Raw genomic sequence first — 24,968 nt, 5'->3', positions numbered from 1 at the left:
AGAACATATACTGATTCCAAGTCATGATCCATACTTGGAGACCTCCACCCACTGTTGTTTTCCTGAAAGACCCTCCAATAGAGTTGGGTCCACCTTTCAGGAACTCTTCCATTTCTGATCAGACTTGATGCAGAGATGATCTTCCAAGAAAGTTTTCATCTTAAAGGTGACTTTGGATGTAGGAGAACACCTTTACTTAACCTGAACACCCTCCAATAGTGTAGATCTCAGCTCCAAAATTTGCCATAGCTCAGAGACCTGGGATCTGCAACCTTCTGGAGGCTGTCTAGAGAACATGGAGGGAGATAAAGGTAGTCCTTATGGCCACAATTGAGGCCAACATTTATGTTTGCTAAGCGAGACATTTGTTAGCTGACGTCTGCCCCATTTTACCACTTTTCTTGCCACAATTGTCAAGTGACTCACTGCAGTTGTTAAGTTAGTAACCTGGCTGTGAAGTGAAACTGTCTTCCCCATGGACTTTCCTGGTCAGAAGGTCACAAAAAGGGACCACGTGACCCCAGGACACTGCAAAACCAGCATAAATATGAATCAGTTGCCGAGCGTCCGAATTTAGATCACGTGATCACGGGGATGCTGCAACGGTCGTAAATGTGAAAAAATGGCCCTAAGTCGCTTTTTCCAGTGCCGTAGTAACTTTGAACAATCACTAAACAAACTGCTGTAAGCTGAGGATTATTTGTACTAGGGGTGTGAAACCACTTTTCTAAATGAATATCAACATTTCTTCTTCTTCTTTTTCTTTTCCCCACCTTGTCATTGGTGTCACGGCCTGTTTTTTTGGCTTCCAGATGTTACAGTACCTAAACCTAGATATGAGTGAAGAGAAGAAAATGCAGTTACGGCAGAGACTGACAGCTGACTCCCAGGGCACAGTGGCCTACGGAGGTAAGGAAAAAAAATGTAGAGGTACTTTCAGCTATCAAGATTCTGTTAGAATAGAATAGAGCTGGAAGGGACCTTAGAGGTCTTCTAGTCCAGCCCCCCACTCGAGCAGAAGAACCTATACCATCCCAGGCAAGTGACTGTCCAGTCTCTTCTAAAAAACCTCCAGTGATGGGGCACCCACGATTTCTGAAGGCAGGCTGTTCCACTGGTTAATTGTCCTCACTGTTGGGAAGTTTCTCCTTAATTCCAGGTTGCTTCTCACTTTGGTTAGTTTCCAACTGTTGTTTCTTGTCCTGCCCTCCGATGCTTTGGATTTGTGTTAGTGTGATCTTATAGAAAAGGTAGAACTAGTATTCCTGGTTTTGCCCATTTCTCGACTGCCTCGAAGGGCTAACATCTGACCTTCCTAGAGGGGGTTCCTTCTGCTTTGTCCACCTCATCCCTCCTGCAGACTAAGGTTTTGTTTATTAGACTGTTGCCTAGGGTGGGTCTCTACCTCCTGTCTCCAAGGTCATTCCCACATACCTGTTACACTTGCTCCCAAGTTCAGCGTACGGTCCTTGATCAAAATTTGGATGCTCGGCAACTGGTTCACACATTCACAACCCTGGTGAACAGCTACAATTAAATCCCTTTCAACTGAACGTGGAGGCACAACTAGTTCTTTGGAACTTAACAGAGACCCAGTGAATTCAAAGTAATGGCAAAACTTTGTTGGTTACAGTGTACGTTTGCTCTTTCTTACGTGTGTTACACACGCAGAGACATACTTAAAAACATCCTTCTCAACTAGGCTGCCAGGCACTAGCCAGAGGGATGGAAGTTGCCAAGCCTGGATCCAAAGACAATCCAAAGAGTGGGCGGGCTTCATAACCCCCCCCCAAAGTCCTCGTTTTGTTGATTCTTACGCCTGGCAGCTATTCTTGCTTTGTTGACTTGTACTGCACTGGTGAGACCACACTTAAAATACTGCCTCCAGTTCTGCTCACCACAGTACAAATGAGATGCTGAGAAGCTAGAAAGAAAATAGAGAAGAGCAACAAATAGGAAAAAGAGTCGGGAGGCTAAAACAGGATGAACGACTGAGGGAACTAGGAATGGATAGTCTAATGAAGAGAAGGAATGGCTTGCTTCTGAAAGTTGTGGGCGCTCTCTCACACGGGAGGTTTTTAAGGTGAGATTGTTTCTGTCCCCTTTGACTAAGTAGCAGCTCTTGCATATTTCCATCGAGGTTTTTGTTGTTAGTTGCGAAGTTGCGTCCGACCCATCACGACCCTATGGACAACGTTCCTCCAGGCCTTCCTGTCCTCTACCATCTTCTGGAGTCCATTTAAGCTCACGCCTACTGCTTCAGTGACTCCATCCAGCCACCTCATTCTCTGTCGTCCCCTTCTTCTCTTGCCCTCGATCTTTCCCAGCTTTAGGCTCTTCTCCAGTGAGTCCTTCCTTCTCATTAGGTGGCCAAAGGATTGGAGTTTTAGCTTCAGGATCTGACCTTCTAAAGAGCAGCTCAATTTCTATAGGAATTGCACAAAGGCTCTTTATGCTGTGTCCAGTCTCTTTTACTATCTCTCTCTAGACCAGAGGTCCTCAACTTTTTGGGCACCAGGGCCCGGTTCCATGGAGAAAGTTTTTTCCGCAGACCAGTGGGAGTGTGGTTTTGTGTGCTGCCTGCATCCCACAGATGGAGCTTTGCTTGTTTGTGCAGACCGGTTGCTGGCATGCTGTGGCCCGGTACTGGTCCACGGACCAGGGCTTGGGGACCCCTGCTCTAGAAGATGAGGGATGTCCAACCTTGGCAATTTAGGATTTGTGGACTTCAACTCCCAGGATTCTATGCTGGCTGAGGAATTCTGGGAGTTGAAGTCCACAAGTCTTAAAGTTGCCCTGCTCTAAACCTTTTGGCTCTTCGTTTGGGTTTGATTAGTGGGTTTATTTTTACCTTTCCTGCAGCCTTCCTTAAGTGAACCCCACAGAACTAATGGGCTTTGACTAGCTTAATCTCCAGCTGGAATAAGCAATACTGTAGCTGTGTCAGATGGTTGGGGGTGCAGTGTGGAGAGTGGGAAAGCTGGATGCTGCATTGGGAGAGGCTGCTTGGCGGAAAACAGTTTGAGGAGAGGGGCCTTGAATTAGAACAGCGGACATAATTTTGGGAGAGTTCTTCTTTGTGAGCTTTAGGAAGCAAGAGATGAGTCCATTCCAGGATTGCTTTGGTCAGCATTGATCGAGAAGTTGAGCAAGGCCTCCCTCTAATGGCCAGTTGGGAGGATAATTCTCCCAAATACAGCATTTTTATGAGCAGAGGGGAAATGGATGTTTTCCAAAGTTTTTGCTAAATTAAGATTACATCACCAGCCTTTCTGGTTTGGCTGAGTCCCTCCTTTCTTTTTGAACCCAGATTTCCTCCAAGTTCTCAAGGACTTGCTGCCAGAAGAAGACACGGATCTCCGTTCATATTCTGCACTTTTCACTCCGCATGAAGTGGCTACTTTGCTGGACACATCTGCTTTCCATTCTCCGGTCAGTGTTGAACTATCCAAAGCTTTATTGCATTTTCCCACGTTTATTTTGCTGTTGGTTGTCACCATGGAAGCCTTGCACACGGCACAGGTCCAGGTTACTTGAGTAATCAGCTCTTCCCAAATGGGATTGACCTGCCCCACCCACCTTGGCAGAGGAGGCATACCACAGGACCCATCAGTCAAGCAACTCTGGCTGGCAGGGTGATGGAGAAGGGCTTCTCTGCTGTGGCTCCTGCCCTTTGGGACCTCTTACTCCCGGAGGTGAGATCGGTTCCCACCTTTCTGACCTTCTGCAAGGATTTTTTTTTTATTGAAAAGTTTTTCAATACATTTTATCTTTAACAATCCCTCCCCCCCTCCCCCCACCCAACCGTTCCTAGCCCTCCCTAACCCTCCCCCCACCCCTTCCCCCCTCCCCCCTCCCCGACTTCCCAGAGATAAATACAAGGCATAAAGGTAAAAAAAAAATCATAAACATCCATATGTTAACAACAATAAACTATTAAGTCTATCGCACTCTAGCTCATATAAAATGACTACAAGCAATACTAATATCACATCAAAGCTTATACAAATGCTAAATGAAACTTTTTAGTCCCATATTTGTTCTGGATATAATCAATCCACTTTTTCCACTCCATAATACAACGTTGTTGTGAATGGTCTTTCAAATAAGCCGAAATCTTTGCCATTTCCGCCAGGTCAGAAACTTTTAGAGTCCATTCTTCTATAGTCGGCAGTTCCTCCTTCTTCCAATATTGACCTACTAAAAGTCTTGCTGCCGTAATTAAGTTCAACATCAACTTAGTGTCCACAACAGTAGTATCCGTAATTATGCCCAATAAAAACAATTGCGGACAAAACTTTATCCTTTGCTTGAATATCTTTTGCATATTCCACCAGATTTTAATCCAAAATGCTTTAACCTTTTTACAGGTCCACCATATATGAAAATATGTTGCGTCTTCGCCACCACATCTCCAACATTTGGGTTGATAGTTCGGATACATACTTGCAAGCTTTTTAGGATCTAAATGCCACCTATAAAACATTTTATAAAAGTTCTCTCTTAAATTTTGAGCTTTCGTAAATTTAACGTTCCTCACCCAGATCTTTTTCCAAGTGTCCATTGTAATAACTTCTTGAATATTCTGAGCCCACTTTATCATACAATCTTTAACAAGTTCTGTTTCTGAGTCAATTTCTATCAATGCAAGATATATCTGTTTAATATGTGCTGGACCCTGATTTCTAATTTGCTTTACCAGATTTTCATCAGTCATTGAGAAACCGATTTTCTGGTCTTCTTTCCACCTGGCCCGTAATTGATCATATTGAAACCAGTTTTGGACAATCTTCTCTTCTCGTAAAAAATTGTACGACTTCAAACACCACATGTTCCTCTCCAAACTTAAGATTTCCTTGTATGTAGTCACATCATGTTTGAACCCAACATTTATGTTTTCTATTGCATGTTTCGGTATTGCCCATAAAGGTATCTTGTAGTTTAACTTATGTCTATATTTTTTCCAAACTCTCAGCAATGCCTGTCTTAAAATATGCACTTTAAACACATTATCTACCTTCTTATCATACAATAAATATGCATGCCAGCCAAATAACAAATCGTGGCCTTCAAAATTTAATAATCTCCCTTGTGTTAAATTAATCCAATCACTTATCGCTGACAACGCAGCAGCTTCATAATATAATTTAAAGTTGGGCATTTTAAGACCACCTCTTTCACACGTGTCCTGCATAATCTTAAATTTAACTCGTGGCCTTTTCCCTGCCCATACAAATTTATTGATACCCTTTTGCCATTCTTCCAAATTTGAGTCTTTTTTAAGAATAGGTATCATTTGAAATAAGAATAGAAATTTAGGCAAAACATTCATTTTCACTGCTGCAATTCTTCCCAGTAGAGACAATTGCAATTTTTTCCAGCTCTCCAATTCTTTTTGAATTTTTCCCCATAACTTTTCATAATTGTTTTTATATAACTTTGCATTTGAGGGTGACAAATACACCCCCAAATATTTAACCCTTTTAACAATCTCAAATCCAGTTAACCCTTCTAGAAGGGCCTTTTGCGATACTGTCATATTTTTGGCTAATATTTTAGTTTTTTGTACATTAACCTTAAATCCAGAAACCTTCCCATATTGCATTATTATCTCCATCAGGTCCACAACAGAATTCTTTGGCTGGGTCACCGTAACAACCAGATCGTCTGCAAACACCCTCAGTCTATAATCCTGATCTCTAATTTGGATACCCTTAATTTTTTTCCGAATTCCGTATTTTAATCAATAATATCTCCAATGTTAAAATAAATAATAAAGGTGATAACGGACACCCTTGTCTTGTGCCCTTTTCAATATTACATACTTCAGTCAAACTATTATTTACTATTATTCGGGCTGTTTGTTTTTAATATAATGCCCTAATTGGTTGTAAGAATTTATCCCCAAAATTCATTTTATCTAAAACTTTCATCAAAAATTGCCAATCCAATTGATCAAAGGCTTTTTCGGCATCTAGAAAGATCAGCGCCGCAGGGATCTGGTTGTTCCTTTCCAAAAATTCCAACAAGTCTACTATATGCCTCACATTATTTTTCATTTGTCTGCCACTAATGAACCCAGTTTGGTCCCCATGAATTATCTGTTGCAAAACCCTCATCAATCTATTAGCTAAAACCTTAGCAAATATCTTGTAGTCCGTGTTCAAAAGTGATATTGGTCTGTAATTTCTTACTTGAGTGACGTCCTGATCTTCCTTCGGAATCAGAGAAATAAAAGCAGTTCTCCAAGACGGAGGCACCCTTCCTCCCGTTTGAATTGTCTGGAACAATTCCCTTAATGGCTTTATCATTTCCAATTGTAGATTTTTGTAATACCCCGCAGTCAGTCCATCCGTGCCTGGCGCTTTATCCACCTTCAATTGTTTAATTGCTAAAAGAATTTCTTCTTCTGTTATCAATTGATTAATCTCTTCCTTTTGTTCTTGTGTAAGAACCGGGATGTTGGCATTCCTCAAATATACATCAATATCTGCTTCATTAATCTTATCTTTAGAATATAATTTGGAATAAAAGTCCACAAAAGCTTCCTTAATAAGATCCTGTTGATACACAAACTTGCCCTTATGTTCTATTTTATCTATGTTAGAAGCCCTTTGCTTCTTCCTTAACATGTAAGCTAACCATCTGCCTGGTTTATTGGCATTGCAAAAAGTGTTATGCCTAGCATAAGTTAGTTGCCACCTGATCAGCCATCAACTTTTCAAATTGTCCTCTTAACAAATTAATAACCTCTTTGATCTTCACATCCGATGGATTCAGAATTAGGGCCTTTTCTTTTTCCCTAATTTCATTCTCTAATTCTTTCCTCCTAAATTCCAAGTTACGTCTATATTTGTTGTTCATATATATTAACACCCCTCTCATATAAGCTTTGCTAGCATCCCAAACCATGTCCATAGATTCTGCAAGGATTTTAAGACCTGGTTCTGCCAGGTGGTTTGGAGTCCCAATGGAAAAACATATTGTCAATTGTAGTCACATGGTTGCAGGATGCTAAGAATGACCTTAAATGTAGGCCTGTTACCGAGCAAATGTAGTCATGTGATCTTGGGGAGGCGTGGCCATCAGAATTTTGAATCCAGCTTGTAGGTAACATTTGAGGGGATCCATCATAACTTTGAACAGTTGCAAAGTGACCGGTTGTAAATCAAGAACTACCTGTATTCTTGGGGATGATTTATATCACTTAGGTAGAGAGAGCGAGGCCGAACTTAGCTCTACGCAAAACCACTATTGCCACTTTGAAAGTAGAGAATTCGTGTCAGCAGATCCCAAAGGTGCTTTTTCAAAAGACAACTGGGTTTTGTTTTTCCTTGAAGGAAAGTATTACAGAGGGTAGTGAGCACAGCACAAGACATTGTGGGCTGTCCCCTGACACCACTGGATGACATCGCCAGGGCTCGTTGCCTTGGAAGAGTGAGGAAGATTCTCAGGGATGACTCACACCCTGGACGGTATCTCTTTACTCTCCTACCATCTGGTAGGAGATATAGGAATATAGCCAGCCGTACCAACAGGCTCCCCTTCATGGATTACTGCCTTGTCGTGGCGAAGGGGCTTGCATAATTCAATGAAGCTATGAGCTATGCCGTGCAGGGCCACCCAAGACAGAAAGGTTCTGACAAAACGTGATCCACTGGAGAAGGAAATGGCAACCCACTCCAGTATCTTTGCCATGAAAACCCTATGGACAGTACCAAAAGGCAAAACGATATGACGCTGGAAGTTGAGCCCCTCAGGTCGGAAGGCGTCCAATATGCTACTGAGGAAGAGCAGAGGGCTAGTACTAGTAGCGCCAGAAAGAATGAAGCGACTGGGCCAAAGCCGAAAGGACGCTCAGCTGTGGATATGTCTGGTGGTGAAAGGAAAGTCCGATGCTGTAAAGATTTTTTCTCCATAGGAACCTGGAATGTAAGATCCATGAATCAAGGCAAGCTGGACGTGGTCAAACAAGAGATGACAAGACTGAACATTGACATCTTAGGTATCAGTGAACTAAAATGGACAGGAATGGGTGAATTTCATTCAGATGACCATCAGGTATACTACTGCGGGCAAGAATCCCTCAGAAGAAATGGAGTAGCCTTCATAGTCAATAAAAGAGTAGGAAAAGCAATACTGGGATACAATCCCCAAAATGACAGAATGATCTCAGTTCGAATCCAAGGCAAACCATTCAATATCACAGTAGTCCAAGTCTATGCCCCAACCACCGGTGCTGAAGAGGATGAAATTGACCGGTTCTATGAAGCCCTACAGCACCTTATAGAACTAACACCAAAAAATGATGTCCTTATCATCATGGGGGATTGGAATGCTAAAGTAGGAAGCCAAAAGATAACCGGAATAACAGGCAAGTTTGGCCTTGGAGTACAAAATGAAGCAGGGCACAGACTGATAGAATTTTGTCAAGAGAATACGATGGTCATAGCAAACACTCTTTTCCAACAACCCAAGAGACGGCTCTACACATGGACATCACCAGACGGTCAACACAGAAATCAGATTGACTATATGCTCTGCAGCCAAAGATGGAGAAGCTCTATACAGTCAGTAAAAAGAAGACCAGGAGCTGACTGTGGCTCAGACCATGAGCTTCTTGTTGCAAAGTTTAGGCTTAAACTGAAGAAAGTAGGGAAAAGCACTAGGCCAGTCAGGTATGAATTAAATCATATCCCTGTTGAATATACAGTAGAGGTGACAAATAGATTTAAGGAATTAGATCTGATAGACAGGGTGCCTGAAGAACTATGGACAGAGGTTCGCAACATTGTACAAGAGGTAGCAACCAAAACCATCCCAAAGAAAAAGAAATGCAAGAAAGCAAAATGGCTGTCTGAGGAAGCTTTGCAAATAGCTGAGGAAAGGAGGGAAGCAAAAGGCAAGGGAGAAAAAGAAAGATACGCCCAATTGAATGCAGAATTCCAGAGAATAGTTAGAAGAGATAAGAATGCCTTCTTAAATGAACAGTGCAAAGAAATAGAAGAAAACAATAGAATAGGGAGGACCAGAGATCTTTTCAAGAAAATTGGAGAGATGAAGGGAACGTTCAATGCAAAAATGGGCATGATAAAGGACCAAAATGGCAGGGACCTAACAGAGGCAGAAGAGATTAAGAAGAGATGGCAAAATTACACAGAAGAACTATACAAGAATGAGCTTAACATCCCTGATAATCACAATGAGGTGGTCACTGACCTCGAGCCAGACATCCTAGAATGTGAAGTGAAGTGGGCCTTAGAAAAGCTGAGCAACAACAAAGATAGTGGAGGTGACAGTATTCCAGCTGAGCTATTCAAAATCTTAAAAGACAATGCAGTAAAAGTGCTACACTCAATTTGCCAGCAAATTTAGAAAACTCAACAGTGGCCACAGGATTGGAAAAGATCAGTTTACATTCCAATTCCAAAGAAAGGCAGTGCCAAAGAATGTTCAAACTATCGCACCATTGCACTCATTTCTCATGCTAGTAAAGTTATGCTTAAAATCCTACAAGCTAGACTCCAGCAGTATGTGGATCGAGAACTACCAGAAGTACAGGCAGGATTTCGAAGAGGCACAGGAACTAGAGATCAAATTGCCAACATACGCTGGATCATGGAGAAAGCTAGAGAGTTCCAGAAAAACATCTACTTCTGCTTCATTGACTATGCTAAAGCCTTTGATTGTATGGATCATAACAAACTGTGGCAAGTTCTTAAAGAGATGGGAGTACCAGAACATCTTATTTGTCTCTTGAGAAACCTATATGCGGGCCAAGAAGCAACAGTGAGAACTGGACACGGAACCACTGATTGGTTCAAAATTGGGAAAGGAGTCCGGCAAGGCTGTATACTGTCGCCTTGCCTATTTAACTTATATGCAGAGCACATCATGAGAAAGGCAGGGCTAGATCAAAAGTTGGAATTAAGATTGCCGGAAGAAATATCAACAACCTAAGATATGCAGATGATACCACTCTAATGGCAGAAAGTGAAGAGGAACTGAAGAGTCTCTTGTTGCGAGTGAAGAAGGAGAGTGCAAAAGTTGGGTTGAAACTAAACATTAAGAAAGCCAAGATCATGGCATCCGGCCCTCTCAATTCCTGGCAAATTGATGGGGAAGAAATGGAGGTAGTGACAGATTTTATTTTCCTGGGCTCCAAGATCACTGCAGATGGGGACTGTAGTCAAGAAATTAAAAGACGCTTGCTCCTCGGGAGGAAAGCCATGGCAAATCTAGACAGCACACTAAAAAGCAGAGACATCACCATGTCAACAAAAGTGCGTATAGTCAAGGCTATGGTCTTCCCAGTTGCAATGTATGGCAGTGAAAGTTGGACCATAAGAAAGGCTGAGCGCAAAAGAATTGAGGGCTTTGAACTATGGTGCTGGAGAAGACTCCTGCGAGTCCCTTGGACTGCAAGGCGATCAAACCGGTCAGTCCTAGAGGAGATCAACCCTGACTGCTCTTTAGAAGTCCAGATCCTGAAGCTAAAACTCAAATACTTTGGCCACCTAATGAGGAGGAAGGACTCACTGGAGAAGAGCCTAATGCTGGGAAAGATTGAGGGCAATAGAAGAAGGGGACGACAGAGAATGAGGTGGCTGGATGAAGTCACTGAAGCAGTAGGCGTGAGCTTAAATGTACTCCAGAAGATGGTAGAGGACAGGAAAGCCTGGAGGAACATTGTCCATAGGGTCGCGATGGGTCGGACACGACTTCGCAACTAACAACAATCAACAGGCTGAAAAATAGCTTTTATCCGTGGGCTGTTAGGCTTTTAAATGGGACATAATCTCTGTGAACTTATGCAGAATTGACTTGGGAGGCTGGTGTGTGGTGTAGTTGGTTCACATGGTGTGGTGGAATGGAGGGTTTGTTGTCACTGTGTGTTGGGGGAGAGAGCACGGGGGGAGGCTCAGCTAATCTCAATGTACACATGTTGTACTTTGACAATAAAGGTTTTATTTATTTATTTATTTATTTATTTCATTTCATTTCATTTCATTTCTCATCCAAGAAGCTTCTTCAGTTCTGACTGAATGGTGGAGGAACTGAAGAAGCTTCTTGCATGAGAAGCAAAATGTTTTCAAAGAAAAAAAAACCCCAAGAAAGTCCAGTTGCCTTTTGAAAAAGCACCTTGGGGACAACCATGACCTGGATGACTGAGAATCTCCATAGACGTATCGGCAGATCTTTCTCTCTCTCAATCCCATAATTTCAGGGTCCCTCCTGGGTTGCAAAATCCTCTAGCTAGCTTAGTGCTTCACCATGTGATCGTGATTCATGTTTGCACAGGTATTCGATCAATACTCTGAGCATAACCAAAATAGATTTGGTTATCTCATAGGTAAGTTTGGCTTACTCATCCACATTCTTGGCTGGACCAACTTCTCTTTACAGATGTCTGAGTCTGTCAGTTCCAATGAGAATGAGAAGCTGGACAACCTACAGCTGGAAATGGCAATGTTACAACAGGAGGTCCAGAGGTTGAAGGTAATGTCAAGTACGTTGCTGATGTTCGCTGGCATAATAGCAATAGCAGTAGCATTATGCTCTATAATGCTTCAGCCCTCTGTAAGCGGTTTACAGAGTCAGCATACTGCCCACAACAATCTGGGTCCTCATTTTACCAACTTCAGAAGGATGGAAGGCTGAATCAACCTTGGGCTTGTCAGGATCGAACTCCTGGCAGGGGGCAGAGTCAACCTGCAATACTGTCTTCTAACCACTGCACCGCCATGCCTCAGAATCGATGAACTCAGCCTTTCCTATATAGACCCAGGTCAGGGGTTGGGGCTAAAGAGTTCTTTCAGGATTGTGATTCCCACCAACAAAAAAAACAGATTGCAAAATGGGTTCTGAGTTTTAGCTGCTCCTAATATCCATCCCATCCTGGAACTGCCCAACCATCCCAGATAATGCCTCAGGCTAAATTTGCTCTGTGGCAAAACAGATTAAGGAATATGCTGGATGAGGAACACACCTGCCCATCATTGGCAGTTGAAACATATTCGGTTTGTTTAGCTTTATGAGATGCTTCAGGGTTAAAATTTTATTTTATTTCTGGAAGGAGAGACACTGTCATTTTTTTTGAGAAGTTGGATTCAAGCCACACATCCCCAATTCTGCCCCTTCCGTAAAAGTTTGAGCAACCATTTGTCCAGGATAGTATAAAGTCTCCTGCTTTGGACAGGGCTTGGACTAGAAGACCTCCAAAGACCTTTCCAGCCTTATGATAGCGGTAACAATAGCACTTAGACTTATATACTGATTCATAGCCCTCTATAAGCAGTTTACAGAGTCAGCCTATTGCCCCCCAAAATCTGGGTCCTCATTTTACCAACCTCAGAAGGAAGGAAGGCTGAGTCAACCTTGAGCTGGTTAGGATCGAACTGCTGGCAGTTGACAGAATCAGCATGTAATACTGCACTTTAACTGATGCACCACCCTGGCTCCTAATGATTCTATAAGAAGTTAACTAAATTACTGCTACCTGTCATATCTACAGTCTCCTGCTTTGGGCAAGGAAAGAGTTGGACTAGAAGACCAAAATCCCTTCCAGCTTTGATTCTGCATCCACTTGGAAAAGGCAGGGACCTTTTGTCACGACAGGGATGCGCAGAAGGCCACGATAATTTGTCTCCAGCTCAAACTTACAGACTACGTTTCCTGACTGACTTTTTTTCCTGATGGTGTGGCCATCAGTCTCCTGACTTTCATTAAAATGATGTCAAGGAGGCTCTTCCCCATTGGAATCTACAATCGGACAAGCTGGTTTGCTCACAGCTTAAGGACACCATGACAAAGGATATCAAACTCGGAGAGGGTTTGAGGAACATGAAGTTGTAGGTCCACTGGAATGGGGATTATATTGTTGTTGTTATTGTTGTTGTTGTTGTTGTTGTTATTCATCGCACAGTCAGCCAGATGTTCAGACTGGATTTGGCATTTTTGTCTACCTATTGAGTCCTTACCAAGGACCTGGGATAGGTAGATGTGGATGTTTGAATTGATGGTATTATAGATATCGTCGCAGGATGGAAGCTGTTCCTGGTAAGGCTACCTTTTGCAATTGGCTGATGGCATATTTGTCAATGCCAATGATGGTGTTCAAGTAGTGCTCCAGTTGTTTTGGGATTGCACCCAAGGCTCCTCCTCCTCCTCCTCCTCCTCCTCCTCCTCCTCTTCTTCTTCTTCTTCTTCTTCTTCTTCTTCTTCTTCTTCTTCTTCTTCTTCTTCTTCTTCTTCTTCTTCTTCTTCTTCTTCTCCTCCTCCTCCTCCTCCTCCTCCTCCTCATTATTATTATTATTATTATTATTATTATTATTATTATTATTATTATTATTATTATTATTATTATTATTATTATTATTATTCACTGTCTGGATTGATGAGACTGTAACCCTTCCCCATTCCTCTCCCCCCCAGTCTCTCCTGAAGGAGGTGGAAAGCAATAAGAAGTCAATGGAAGATGAGCTTCACAAATTGAATCAGGTCAGTGATGGGAACTGGTTGCACACCTGTTTCATTGACCTGAAGATGCACATAATTAAGTGTGCATTTTGTGACAGCAGCTCACTATGCTAGGACTATAAGTACCAGTGGTCGTTGACTTACAATCGTTCATTTAACCAAGTTACAACTGCACTGAAGAAAGCGACTGATGGCCAGTTTTCAAACTTACAACCGTTGCCATATCCCCATGGTCACATGATCAGAATTAGGCTGCTTGGCAACTGGCATGTACTTATGACAGTTGCACTGTCCCAGGGTCATGTGATCACCCTTTGTGACCTTCCCAGGGGGCTTCGGACAAGCCAAGTCAACAGGGAAAGCTAGAAGTTGCTTAATGAGTCCCTTAATTAACAACTGCAGTGATTTGCTTAACAACTGTGCAAAAAAGGTTGTAAGAAGGGGGGGAAACTCACTTAACTGCCTTGCTTAGCAACAGAAATTTTGGGCTCAGTTGTGGTTGTAAGTCAAGGACTACCTGTATTGTTCCTGACCAATGGAGCTTTAGTCACTGTCAAATTCAGACTCTGCAAAGTAGAATTGGATATATGGTGTGTGTGTGCTTTTTTTACAAGCCTTAAACAATTTTCTTTCTTCAATCAAGTTCATTTCATGGCTTCTTTCAAACATGTCTATGTTCCTTTCCACCCCCATCCTCCAAATATTAATCCTGATGATCACCCCTCCAAAGATCTATCCTTACTCTAATCCTTCTCCCTCTATTAATAGCAGAAGATTGAGAAGGAAGGTAGCATAGAACTGTAGAATTGAGAAGAACCACAAGGATCATCGGGTCCAACCTTCTGCAGTGTCCAGGAAAACCAACTTAGCCATCCATGAGAGGGGGTTGAGTCTCCTCTTCAAAATCTCTCCAAGATGGGGAACCCACAACTTCTATAGATAAATAGTTCTACGCTTGGACAGACCTGACTACTAAGAAAGCTTTGCCTTTATAATAATAAAGAAATCTAGGTAGCTGCAAATTATGTCCACTGTGTTTGGTGCTAGTTTCTATGGTTATGGAAAATAGTTCGTGACCATCACCTCTGCAGCTACTGAAGTCATTGCACCATCTTTATTACCATCCTCTGAACCATCTCCAACTTGAGGGGACTTGAGGAACAAAGATTTCAGAATCCTGAGATGGAAGGAAGTGTGAAAAAGAATCTCTCAAAATAACCCCATCCTGATTTTGCTTAATATAAGCTGGAAACAGAAACGTGGAGAAACTTTCAAGATGTTATTATTCTATCTTACGAGAAGAAAATAGCGTTCCTGATATTCTTCTGGTGTGGCTTCTTTCACCTGAGAGAACAGAACCACGTCAATCTTGGAAAAATCTCTCCTGTCTGACTCATCTCCTACTTAAAACAATCAAGGCAGATTTGTCTTGAGTCTCTTTCCTTCCTTCTTCTCCAAGTCTTTCCTTTATAGCTGTCTCAAACTTTCCCCAAATTTCTTTGCCAGCATGATAGATACAGGTCCATGGGAACTGTGGTTTTATTACGGGCACTTTCAGTGTTATAATCACTTCCTCCTTTCTTAAGGGAGATGAACAAAGGGAAGCACCTGGTGCTTTCGAGAGTTTACTTTATGAACCTCAACAAAATGATCTTTTATGTTATGGAAGGGTTGTCCCTTCAAGGTAATCCAAAGAAGCGCAAACCACAGGTACAACTGTTACCTTTATTGTGAGGTTAAAGATACAAATTTCTCCTGTCTGATCATGTCAGACTCTAGGAGGCGATGCTCATCTCTGTTTCTTAGCCGAGGGAGCCAGCATTGTCCAAAGAATAGAATAGAGCTGGAAGGTGCCTTGGAGGTCTTCTAGTCCAGCCCCCTGCACAAGCAGGAGAACCTATACCATCCCAGACAGGTGATTGTCTAGTCTCTTCTTAAAAATCTCCAGTGATGGAGCAGTCACGATTTCTGGAGGCAGGCTGTTTAATAATAATAATAATAATAATAATAATAATAATAATAATAATAATAATAATAATAATAATAATAATGTTGGAAGGGAACTTGGAGGTCATCTAGGCAGGAAACCCCATACCACTGGTTGATTGTCCTCACTGTCAGGAAGACATTTTCCATGGTCATGTGGCCAGCATGACTATATTGCCAAGGTGTACGGAATACGGTTACCTTCCCACTGAAGTGGTACCTATTAATCTACTTGCATTTGCCTGCTTTCAAACTGCTAGGTGGGCAGGAACTGAGGCAAGGATACTCAGCCCATCGCGTAAGCACTCAGTTCTTGAACCCGGGCTGTCAACTTTTCAGCTGACAAACTCAGTGTCTTTAATCACTGAGCCGTCACCTCCGCCACTTCCTTGTAAGGTTAGAGTAACAGACTCTTGCAAGTCTTATTTTCCCCTCTTTTGTTTTTACTTTCCAGGAAACCACGGAGAGTCCCTCCTGAGATTTTTGCCCCACCCCCTTTATTTCTGTGGGCTCAGCAGCTTCTTATCTAACCGTTGCCTAGCTTGCAGCTCTTCCTCCTGTCTCCCAAGGTCATTCTCACCTATGCCCTGACATCTATATCTCTTTTCCTCTTCTTGCCCAAATCTTAGAAGGCGCTGAGCTTCCTTCAAGAGAACCAGTGTCTGCAGAACAAGCTCGAAGCCGCTGAAGTCTTCCGGTGGCAAGCCCAGAGCGCAGAGCAAGATTACGAAGAAGTCATCCATCTGTTGGAAGCTGAGATCATGGAGCTGAAATCCCAGCTGACGGGGAAGAAGCACAAGGAGCTTTTGGAAGCAGAGGTCAGGCGGAAGCGAGAGGAACCGCCTGGTTTCCTGCCTGCAATTGTGGTTAGCTTGCACAATGATTTGTTAAAGAAGCCACTGTTGGCCGAGTGTATTGAAAACATTCACATAAACCAGGCTCTAGAAAGCACAATAGCATATAAAAGCCCAACTCGGTCATTCATATCATGGCTTATCAAGATTTGCGCACTAGATCTATACCCGGGTTTTCTTCTCAAATTGCTAAAGACTATACAGGCAGTCCTCAACTTTCAACAGTTTGTCTAGTGACCATTTGAAGCTACAGTGGCACTGAAAAAAGTGGATTATGTCCATTTTTCACACTTACAATGGTTGCAGCATCCCTGTGGCCACGTGATCATAATTCAGACGCTTGGCAACTGATTCGTATTGATGACGGTTGCAGTGCCTTGGGGGGGGTTCACGTGATCAGCTTCTGCCACCTTTCTGACCAGCAAAGTCAACAGGATGAAGCCAGATTCACTTTACAACTGTGTTACTAACTTAACAAGTGCGGTGATTCGCTTAACAACTGTGGCCAGAAAGGTCATAAAAGGGGGCAAAATTCACCTAACGAATGTCTAACTTAGCCACAGAAATTTTGGGCTCAGCTGTGGCCGTAAGGTGAAGATTACCTGTATTCACACCGCTCGTATTTCAACCTTGGGGAGAATGAGACTGAAATATTGTTTGGGGGAGGGGTATTGGAGAAAATGCTCTCCTCTACAGCAGCCTATGACATGCTTACATGTTGTTGAAGGAAAAGTCTTCATCGTGGTTCAGTCCAAGCCGGGAATAAACAACAGGGCGACTGCTTTAGAAAGAAGGTTGCAGTTTATTGAAGAGGAGAGCCAGACAGGAAGATGGCTCTGGAAGAAAAGAGACAGAGAGAGAGAGTACATGTAGGGAGTGGGTTTTTATACCCTCTGGAGCCTTTTCTTTGGAGTTATTCCTGTGGCATGAACTTTGACCTGAGTCTGAGTTTGCCCCTTTGGTATTTGTGGGTTAATCCTATTATGTCCCAAGGGTCATATCCTGCTTCCCTGGCGCTGTGGCTGATGACTCTTTAGATTTTTGGTGTTGATTCTTGGGATCTTTATTCCTAATCCCAGTTTCCTGACTCCAGTCTTTCTGACAAGATTAACACATCTGCAATTCTGTAGACTTGTTTCTGCTTGGGACAGAGAGACTTGGGGTGGGGGTTAGGGTTCTGCTTTTAAAATCTTTTAGGGAAATATATTCTGCCTTTTAAATATTTCCAAAAATATTTCTTTCTCTGGGGGGGGCTGACTTCCCACAACGTGGAGATTAATTGCTTACTCTTGCCGATTTATTGATTTACGAACAGCATTTTCTAGAATTCCTTCAACGGTTTTTCTTAAATTAAACACTAGAGCTGCAAGGTGTTTTCAGAGTTTAAGTTAATTCCTGAACCAGATTATTAGTTAACAACCTTATAGGGTGAGCCAGTGTAATTAACTCCGTGGCGTATGCTGTTGTCTTTCCTGGGCCAGGAAAATATAGTTTACAATTTGACATAAAATCCAGACAATCCCCTATTCCCCGCAACCCTCAGCAGCTACAAACAATATTTAGTAGCAGCTGCCCCATTGTCTGCCTCCCCACCCGTCTGCCCCACGGTGCCCAGCTGTATTTTGGGTCTGCTCCAGAAGGAGTGTTTTTAATGCTGTTATGTCTGCATCATGGACAGTCCAAAAGCAGGTATGGCATCCATAGCAAAAGCGATGGAAAGAAAATTCAGCCCTTTCTTTAAAATGTAGCCTTTGACTTACAACTGCTTGTTTACTGACCGTTCAAAGTTACAAGGGCACTGAAAAAAGTGACATATGACCATTTTTCACACTTAATGACCGTTGCAGTGTCCCCAGGGTAACCTGATCAAAATTCAGATGATTGGCAATTGACTCGTATTTATGACGGTCGCAGAGTCCCGGGGGTGTGTGTCACACGATCCCCTTTTGCGACTATCTGACAAGCAAAGCCAATGGGGAAGCCGGATTCATTTAACAACCGTGTTACTAACTTAATAAGACCAGTGATTCACTTAACAACGGTGGCAAGAAAAGTCATAAAAGGGGGCAAAAGTTCACTTAACGAATGTTTCACTTAGCGACAGAAGTTTTGGGCTCAGTTGGGATTGTAAGGCGAGGACTGACTACCTGCACCTTAAATAGCTGAAGAAATGACAGGCGTGGAAAATCAGCTCTATGCCTGAAGATCCAATTAAACCAATTTATTGCTCCTTGTGCCTATATGCACAGGAATCTTAACAGAATAGCAGAGTTGAAAGGGCCCTTAGAGGTCTTCTAGTCCAACCCCCTGCTCAAGCAGGACACCCTATACCATTCCAGACAAGTGGCTGTCCAGTCTCTTCTTAAAAGCCTCCAGTGATGGAGAATCTTCTTAACTAACAGTCAGCACCTGCTTGGAGTTGAGATACAATTAAAAATAAAGTATAAAATACAAATAGAAATAAAGACAATGAAAAAACAGGAAAGGAAAGGGAATAGAGGAGATAAAAGTTGGGGAAAAGGAAATAAAATGGAAACCATAACAAGTGACTTCCTACTTATTTCGGTGCAGTAAGTTATGTAATAAAGTTATAGTATCAGCTTTTTAGTTATACCAAATAACCACCAGCCATTTCTATAGCAATAACTCCCTTAACTGCCAAGACCCAAAGTTAAAATTTCATGCTTTTTCTTTCAAGCAGCAAGTGCAGAAGCAGTTTCCAAATAACCACGAAATTGTTTACATTTTTGTCCCTAATTAACGCAATCAGCTTTGAAGGAATCCGGAGCAAAGAATAAAAGTATAAAAACAGTGTATAATAAAAACAATAGAAACAATAGAAGGATAGCATCTTGCTTTATGACAGTTTTGGATTCTAAAACTTCTCTGTGTTCTCTGTGTCATGTTTTTACTAACATTTTGGTTCGGGAGCAAAACTTACTTTGTAAACACCCAGGTGAGCAAACGTGTGTCAAATTGCTATCCAAAACTAATAATCTTCTCTTCCAACCTTGTCCTTCTGTCTTTTCTCTCTTTTTCTATTTCCCCCCAAATCAGAGGGATGCCTTAGAACTGAAGAAGCACCTGTCCTTGGTGAATGAGCAGTTACAGAAGTCAGAGGTTGCCCAGAAACACCTGGAAATTTACAACAGGAAACTCCTATTGTTTGTACAGGTGATATGTGATATGTTCACATCCAATCAGAACTCAGTGTCTTATCCAGGAGTGGGCAACTGTGGTCCCTTTACAACCTGTGGACTTCAACAACTCCCAGAATTCCTGAGCCAGCCATGCTCTTGGGAATGGTTCAAGAATTCTGGGAGTTGAGGTCCACAGGTTGTAAAGGGAACCACAGTTGCCCACCCCTAGTCTAGACACTAGTCTAGGTCATCCCATTGATTTCAAGAAGAATGCATGAAAATAGGAAAAAAATCTATGCTGGAGTTGAAATCCAGAAGTCATAAAAGTTTGAAGAGCCCCGGGTGAACATTCCACACGAACGGAACCATTTATTTGCAAGAGATGTGGCCAAAAAAGAACGTGTGTGGTGTGCTGCAAGAAAAATAAAAGGATCTAAAAGTTTTCACTGGGGAGATTTTAATTTAAAAAGAAGACAGGGGGATTTAAGGTGAAAATTGTGCATTAAGGGAAAGTTGTGCAGAGGAAATGACATCAGGGCAGCAAACACGATGATGAATTTAAATTCACAGTTATATGTTGGAGAAATTAGGGGGAAGAGCTTTTTATCTTAGAAAAGGAGAGATGTAGTTTAAAATTAAACAAACAACCGACTGAGAATGATCTCCCTTTAATTTTGACCATAGCACCGCGCCTGTCCTTATTTTGGTGTGTGTGTGTGGTGGTGGGGTATTCTCTTTTTTCCATTAAAAGCATATCTCCTGCCCATGATTAAAGGCTGAGAGTCAAATACCCTTTTTCATTTTTGCAGTTGAAGTTTAGCACTAGGATTACTGACCTTGATTTAATTTGAACTTCGATTTACATTCTTAAACCATTTTTGTTTTTACTTTTTCCTCTGGGTGGAAAAAAAAACGGGTCTTCCTCGGAGTGAGTTGTAAAAAATTCAGCAAAGAAAAGAAGATGTTTGCTAGTATGAATGAGGTCACATTTCTGCAAATGTTGACAACTTTTCTTCCCCATTTTTTTTGTCTTTAACCAGCATGCCCACAGATTGCTGAGCACACCTTGCTCATTACCCAAGAAGAGGTAAGAGCTTCCTTGATTTTCTTTCTTACCAGGTGTGCAGGATGTCTATGAACATTCTCAGCCACCCAGGTCATCGTTGCATCAAAAGGGGTTTTTATTTCTGAAAAGGCAACTGGACTGGTTTTTTTGAGGAAGAAGTAAAAGATGTTTCGCCACCTCTCCTGGAAGCTTCATCAGTTGTATTGGATGGTATTGTGGGAAATAGAAGGACAGTTATTGCTGAGATTAGTTGAAGGGGGGGGAATGAAAGGTTCTGACAGGATGGGGGTGTGTGTGTCTGTGTGTGGGGAAATGGAAAGATTGTGTTTTCTTTGCAGTCAACTGCTCAACCTATCCTTCCCCCTCCCACCAACTGTCTCAACTGTCAATCTCAATCTCAACTGCCAATAGCTGTCCTTCCATCCCCCGCAACATCCAATACAACTGATGAAGCTTCCAGGATAGGAAGCAAAAATGTCTTCTTTTTCCTCAAAAAAATCAATCCGGTTGCCTTTTAAAAATAAAAACCACTTTTGACGTGAGCAGGATGTCCAAAATACTTTCTATGGACGTTTTGAGTAATCCTTACAAAGGATTTAGGAGACAGACCGTTGTTCCTCTACATCTCATTTATTTATTTGTATCCAACCTTTACTATGTTTACAAATAACTCGAGGCGGCGTACATATATTCAACACACCTTTCTCCCCCTATTTTTTCCCACGGCAACAACCCTGTGAGGTAGGTTAGGCTGAGAGAGACAGTGACTGGCCCAAAGTCACCCAGCTGGCTTTCATGCCTAAGGCGGGACTAGAACTCAAAAGCTTCTGGTGATTGGCCAAAAGTCACCCAGCTGGCTTTCATGCCTAAGGCGGGACTAGAACTCAAAAGCTTCTGGTGATTGGCCAAAAGTCACCCAGCTGGCTTTCAGGGCTAAGATGGGACTTGAACTCATGATCTCCCCTTTTCCAGCCTGTTGACTAGACCAAAGGTAGGCAACCTCAGCTCTTTTATGACTCATGGACTTCAACTCCCAGAATTCCTGAGTCAGACTCAGGAATTCTGGGAGTTGAAGTCCATGAGTCATAAAAGAGCCGAGGTTGCCTACCCCTGCACTAGACCAATCTGGCTCTTTCATAATACAAGTAGCAAAGTTGAATGATTATGGCTTTCTTCAAAGTTTCACTGAGCATTAGCCCTTTTAGATAGTCCAGCCGTGAAACCAAAGCCAAGAATATTAATGCTACTTTTATAATAGTAGCAGTAGAATCTTGCAAGTCTGAAAGCACATCTCTCTCCCCTCCCACCCCCCTTACCTAGAGAAGGTCCCTTCTGAGATGTTTTCTCCATCTCCATTCCTTCTCTGGGCTCAAGAGAGTTTTCATCTGGCCATTGCGTAGGCTGCGGGTCTTCCCTCTCCCAAGGTGATTCTGATGGCCCATTACACTCAGAGACCGTGAAGTAGGAATTCACAAGCCACCACATTTTCCCCCCTCAGGATCAGCAGCCGAGAGGATGAGGACAAGACAGAAGATGCCTCAGAAACCATCCTTCTCTCTTCAGAACTTGCCAGGTTGTTGATCGCAGAAGGCAATGAACTCATGGAGAATAACTCATTGTCAAGTGCTACAAGAGATGGTAAGTTCCACTTGTAGGCAGTGCTGCTGGGAAGTTTTGACCAATGGCTGCCCCATAACAGAAGCAGTTCTATTACACAGGGAACACCAAGGCCAGTTTCTTTTCTTCTGTTACAACAGTATATGGCAGGATTGTAGAACTAGAAAGGAAGAAAGATTTCTTCCAGGTCTTACACTAACATACCCTGTCCAAGGTGCTGAAACTGGTTGCATCTTGACCATTACCCTGTACTTGATTTTGCTTGGCCATAAAGGGGCTTGATCTGAGCTGAAATAAAGGTCCCTCAGCGTGTATAGGATATGACGAGGCTGAGCCTGAGGCAGGGGTCAAACGCATCATCAGTCATGAGTCCCTGCGCGCCCACACGTGATCTAAATCCAGTGCACCTTGCATTGTTCATCTATTGCTGAATTGCTTGGATTGTCAGTAGTTCAGGTTCTTGTAGAGCAGGGGGTCTTCAAACTTGGCCCTTTTATGACTTGTGGACTTCAGCTCCCAGAATTCCTCAGCCAGGCATGCTGGCTGAGGGATTTTGGGAGTTGAAGTCCACAAGTCATAAAAGGGCCAAGTTTGAAGACCCCTGTTGTAGAGAGTTTAAGCTGACAATAAATCTTTATACCCTGGATCTCCTGATTTCCCTGGTGCTTGACAGCATGATATTGAATCTGAACTAAGCATGGCTATATCCTACAATATTCTGTTTAAATTGGCTTGCAGCTGGATAGAGACGATTCCTTGGCTGTCTCCAGTAGTGGTTTATATTGTGAACCAAGAAAAATCTCAATTTGACCTACTGCAGAGCTTCACAGACATTTTCCTTCAGTACCCAAAAGTATTGATCAGAAAGTCTTTCTGAGCTGGGGAGTCCTTGGTGCTCTCTGAACTCAGTGGTATTCTTGCAGATGTTTCATTACCAAACTAGGTAATATCATCAGTGCATTACCTACTTTGGTAATGAAATGTCGGCAAGAAAGCCACCAAGCTCAAAGAGCACCAAGGATCCCACAGTCCTTCTCCTCCTCCCCCTCCTCCCCTCCCCCTCCCCCTCCTCCTCTCCACAAACCCCACTCCCTTCTAGCACTGACGATGTTACCTAGTTTGGTAATGAAACATCTGCACCAAAACAACCAAGGACCCCACAGTCCTCCTCCTCCTCACAAATCCCACTCCCTTCTAGCACTGATGATGTTACCTAGTTTGGTAATGAAATGTCTGCAAGAAAACAACCAAGCTCAGAGAGCACCAAGGACCCCACAGTTCAACCCTAAGCTACAAAATATTCTCTTCTATCAGTTTTACTGAAGTTTGAGGATTGGTTGTAGGTCCCTTCCTTCAACACCATTGCAACTTCAAACAGTCATTGAACAGATGGCCAAAACTCAAGGACTACCTGTATTATAAAAATAATAACCTTAAATAATCGCTGCACCATTTCCACCAATTACCATTGGTAATTTCATCAATTTTTATCTTAATAGGAATAGTTGGGATATATTTGAGTACCTCTGGCAATTCCTAAGTCAATTTAAACATCCCTGTTGTGATGGGCAATTGGTTTGTGGGTCATTACCCCAAGAAAAGCAACTTTTACCCAATTTGGGGTAATTTACCCAGATTTTGGGTGCACTGCCTTAGTGAGATCTAGTTCCTCTTGAATGGGCTTCAGCAACTGTGGTCAACCACTGCTCCAGCACTTATACCTCGACTTACAACCATTCATTTAGCAACCATTCAAAGTTATAACAGCGCTGAAAAATGTGAGTTACAGCCACACTCAGAACCAACATAGCATTCCCCACAGTCACATGATCACAATTTGCTTGCTTGGCATCCAGGTGTGTAGAGTTGCAGCATCCTGGAGTTACCATTTATGACCTCCCGGGCAAGCAAAGTCAATGGGAAAAGCAGGTTTCACTTAATATCTGCATGATTCACTTAACGGCTGCAATGATTTGCTTACAAACTATGGCATAAAACTGGACGCGACTCACTCAGCAACCACTTTGATTAACAAAGGTATTCCGGTCTCCGTTGTGGTTGCAAGTCAAGGACCACTTGCAGCTGGTCAAAGGGTACTTCTCATCTATAAAATGACATTTACCAGGTTCTTGAGATGGCTGATGATGGAGCAACATCTGATCCTTCTTCTCATGCTCAGTTATAGAGGCAGAGGTGGAGTAACAGCAGGGAAGCAAAGCAGATGAACGGGGGAAGGGATTAGAGACCCAGTTTGTCAGATAAAAGGAGCTAAGAGTCAGTGTGTGAGCGAGCGTGTAATTGAATTCTTCAGCTTAGATTAAAATTTGATATTAAAAAATTCAGAGGGGTGAGTGGGGCCTTGCCTGTTACCAGTTGCTGACGTTTCTATTCTGAGCGAAGGTTAGGAACCTTGAGGGCATCTCTAGGTTTGATGCTGATTGACGGTGACCTGGCGATCTTCTGCTTTCGTTGACAGCTCTACTGCAAGATTCGGACAGCTGCCAAGCAGATGAGAGATCCCCCCTACTATGAATGCTGAGAAACATGACATCATTTCCTCCAGAAGTTAGACTTTGGGCCATTTCTGGTCCACGGTGCTCCTTCAAAATGGATCTTCTTTCACTTCTCTCCATTGCTTGGTCTGAAAGAACAAGAACAATGGCAGCTATTATCTCTGGAAAGTCACTTCTGGAGGGCAATTAAGAATCCTAGAAGCCTAGAACTGGAAGGCATATTGAGAGCTTCTAGTCCATCCCCTTCCAAAGGGCAGGAATCCTCACACTTTCCTAGACATACAGCTGTCCAGTCTTGGTTGAAAGTCTCCAT

At 42.6% G+C, this 24,968-nt stretch overlaps 1 protein-coding gene across 1 annotated transcript in view; it reads left to right on the top strand.

Annotated features, from left to right (window-relative positions):
• LOC310646170 (syntaxin-binding protein 4-like) overlaps positions 1-24,968 on the top strand; it is a gene marked incomplete at both ends in the record, with an annotated part of 90,920 nt that overhangs the window by 34,327 nt on the left and 31,625 nt on the right. The window contains 9 exons of the mRNA XM_083372430.1: positions 813-909; positions 3,311-3,432; positions 3,588-3,695; positions 11,407-11,499; positions 13,435-13,500; positions 16,095-16,283; positions 19,377-19,493; positions 20,500-20,546; positions 22,024-22,163. Of these exons, the coding sequence (XP_083228556.1) occupies positions 813-909; positions 3,311-3,432; positions 3,588-3,695; positions 11,407-11,499; positions 13,435-13,500; positions 16,095-16,283; positions 19,377-19,493; positions 20,500-20,546; positions 22,024-22,163 (979 nt within the window). The remainder of the gene's footprint in view (positions 1-812; positions 910-3,310; positions 3,433-3,587; positions 3,696-11,406; positions 11,500-13,434; positions 13,501-16,094; positions 16,284-19,376; positions 19,494-20,499; positions 20,547-22,023; positions 22,164-24,968) is intronic.

This window comes from Vipera ursinii (assembly GCF_947247035.1).
Source record: "Vipera ursinii genome assembly, chromosome: 13".
Taxonomy (NCBI): Eukaryota; Metazoa; Chordata; class Lepidosauria; order Squamata; family Viperidae; genus Vipera; species Vipera ursinii.
This window is presented reverse-complemented; position numbering and strand designations above follow the sequence as displayed.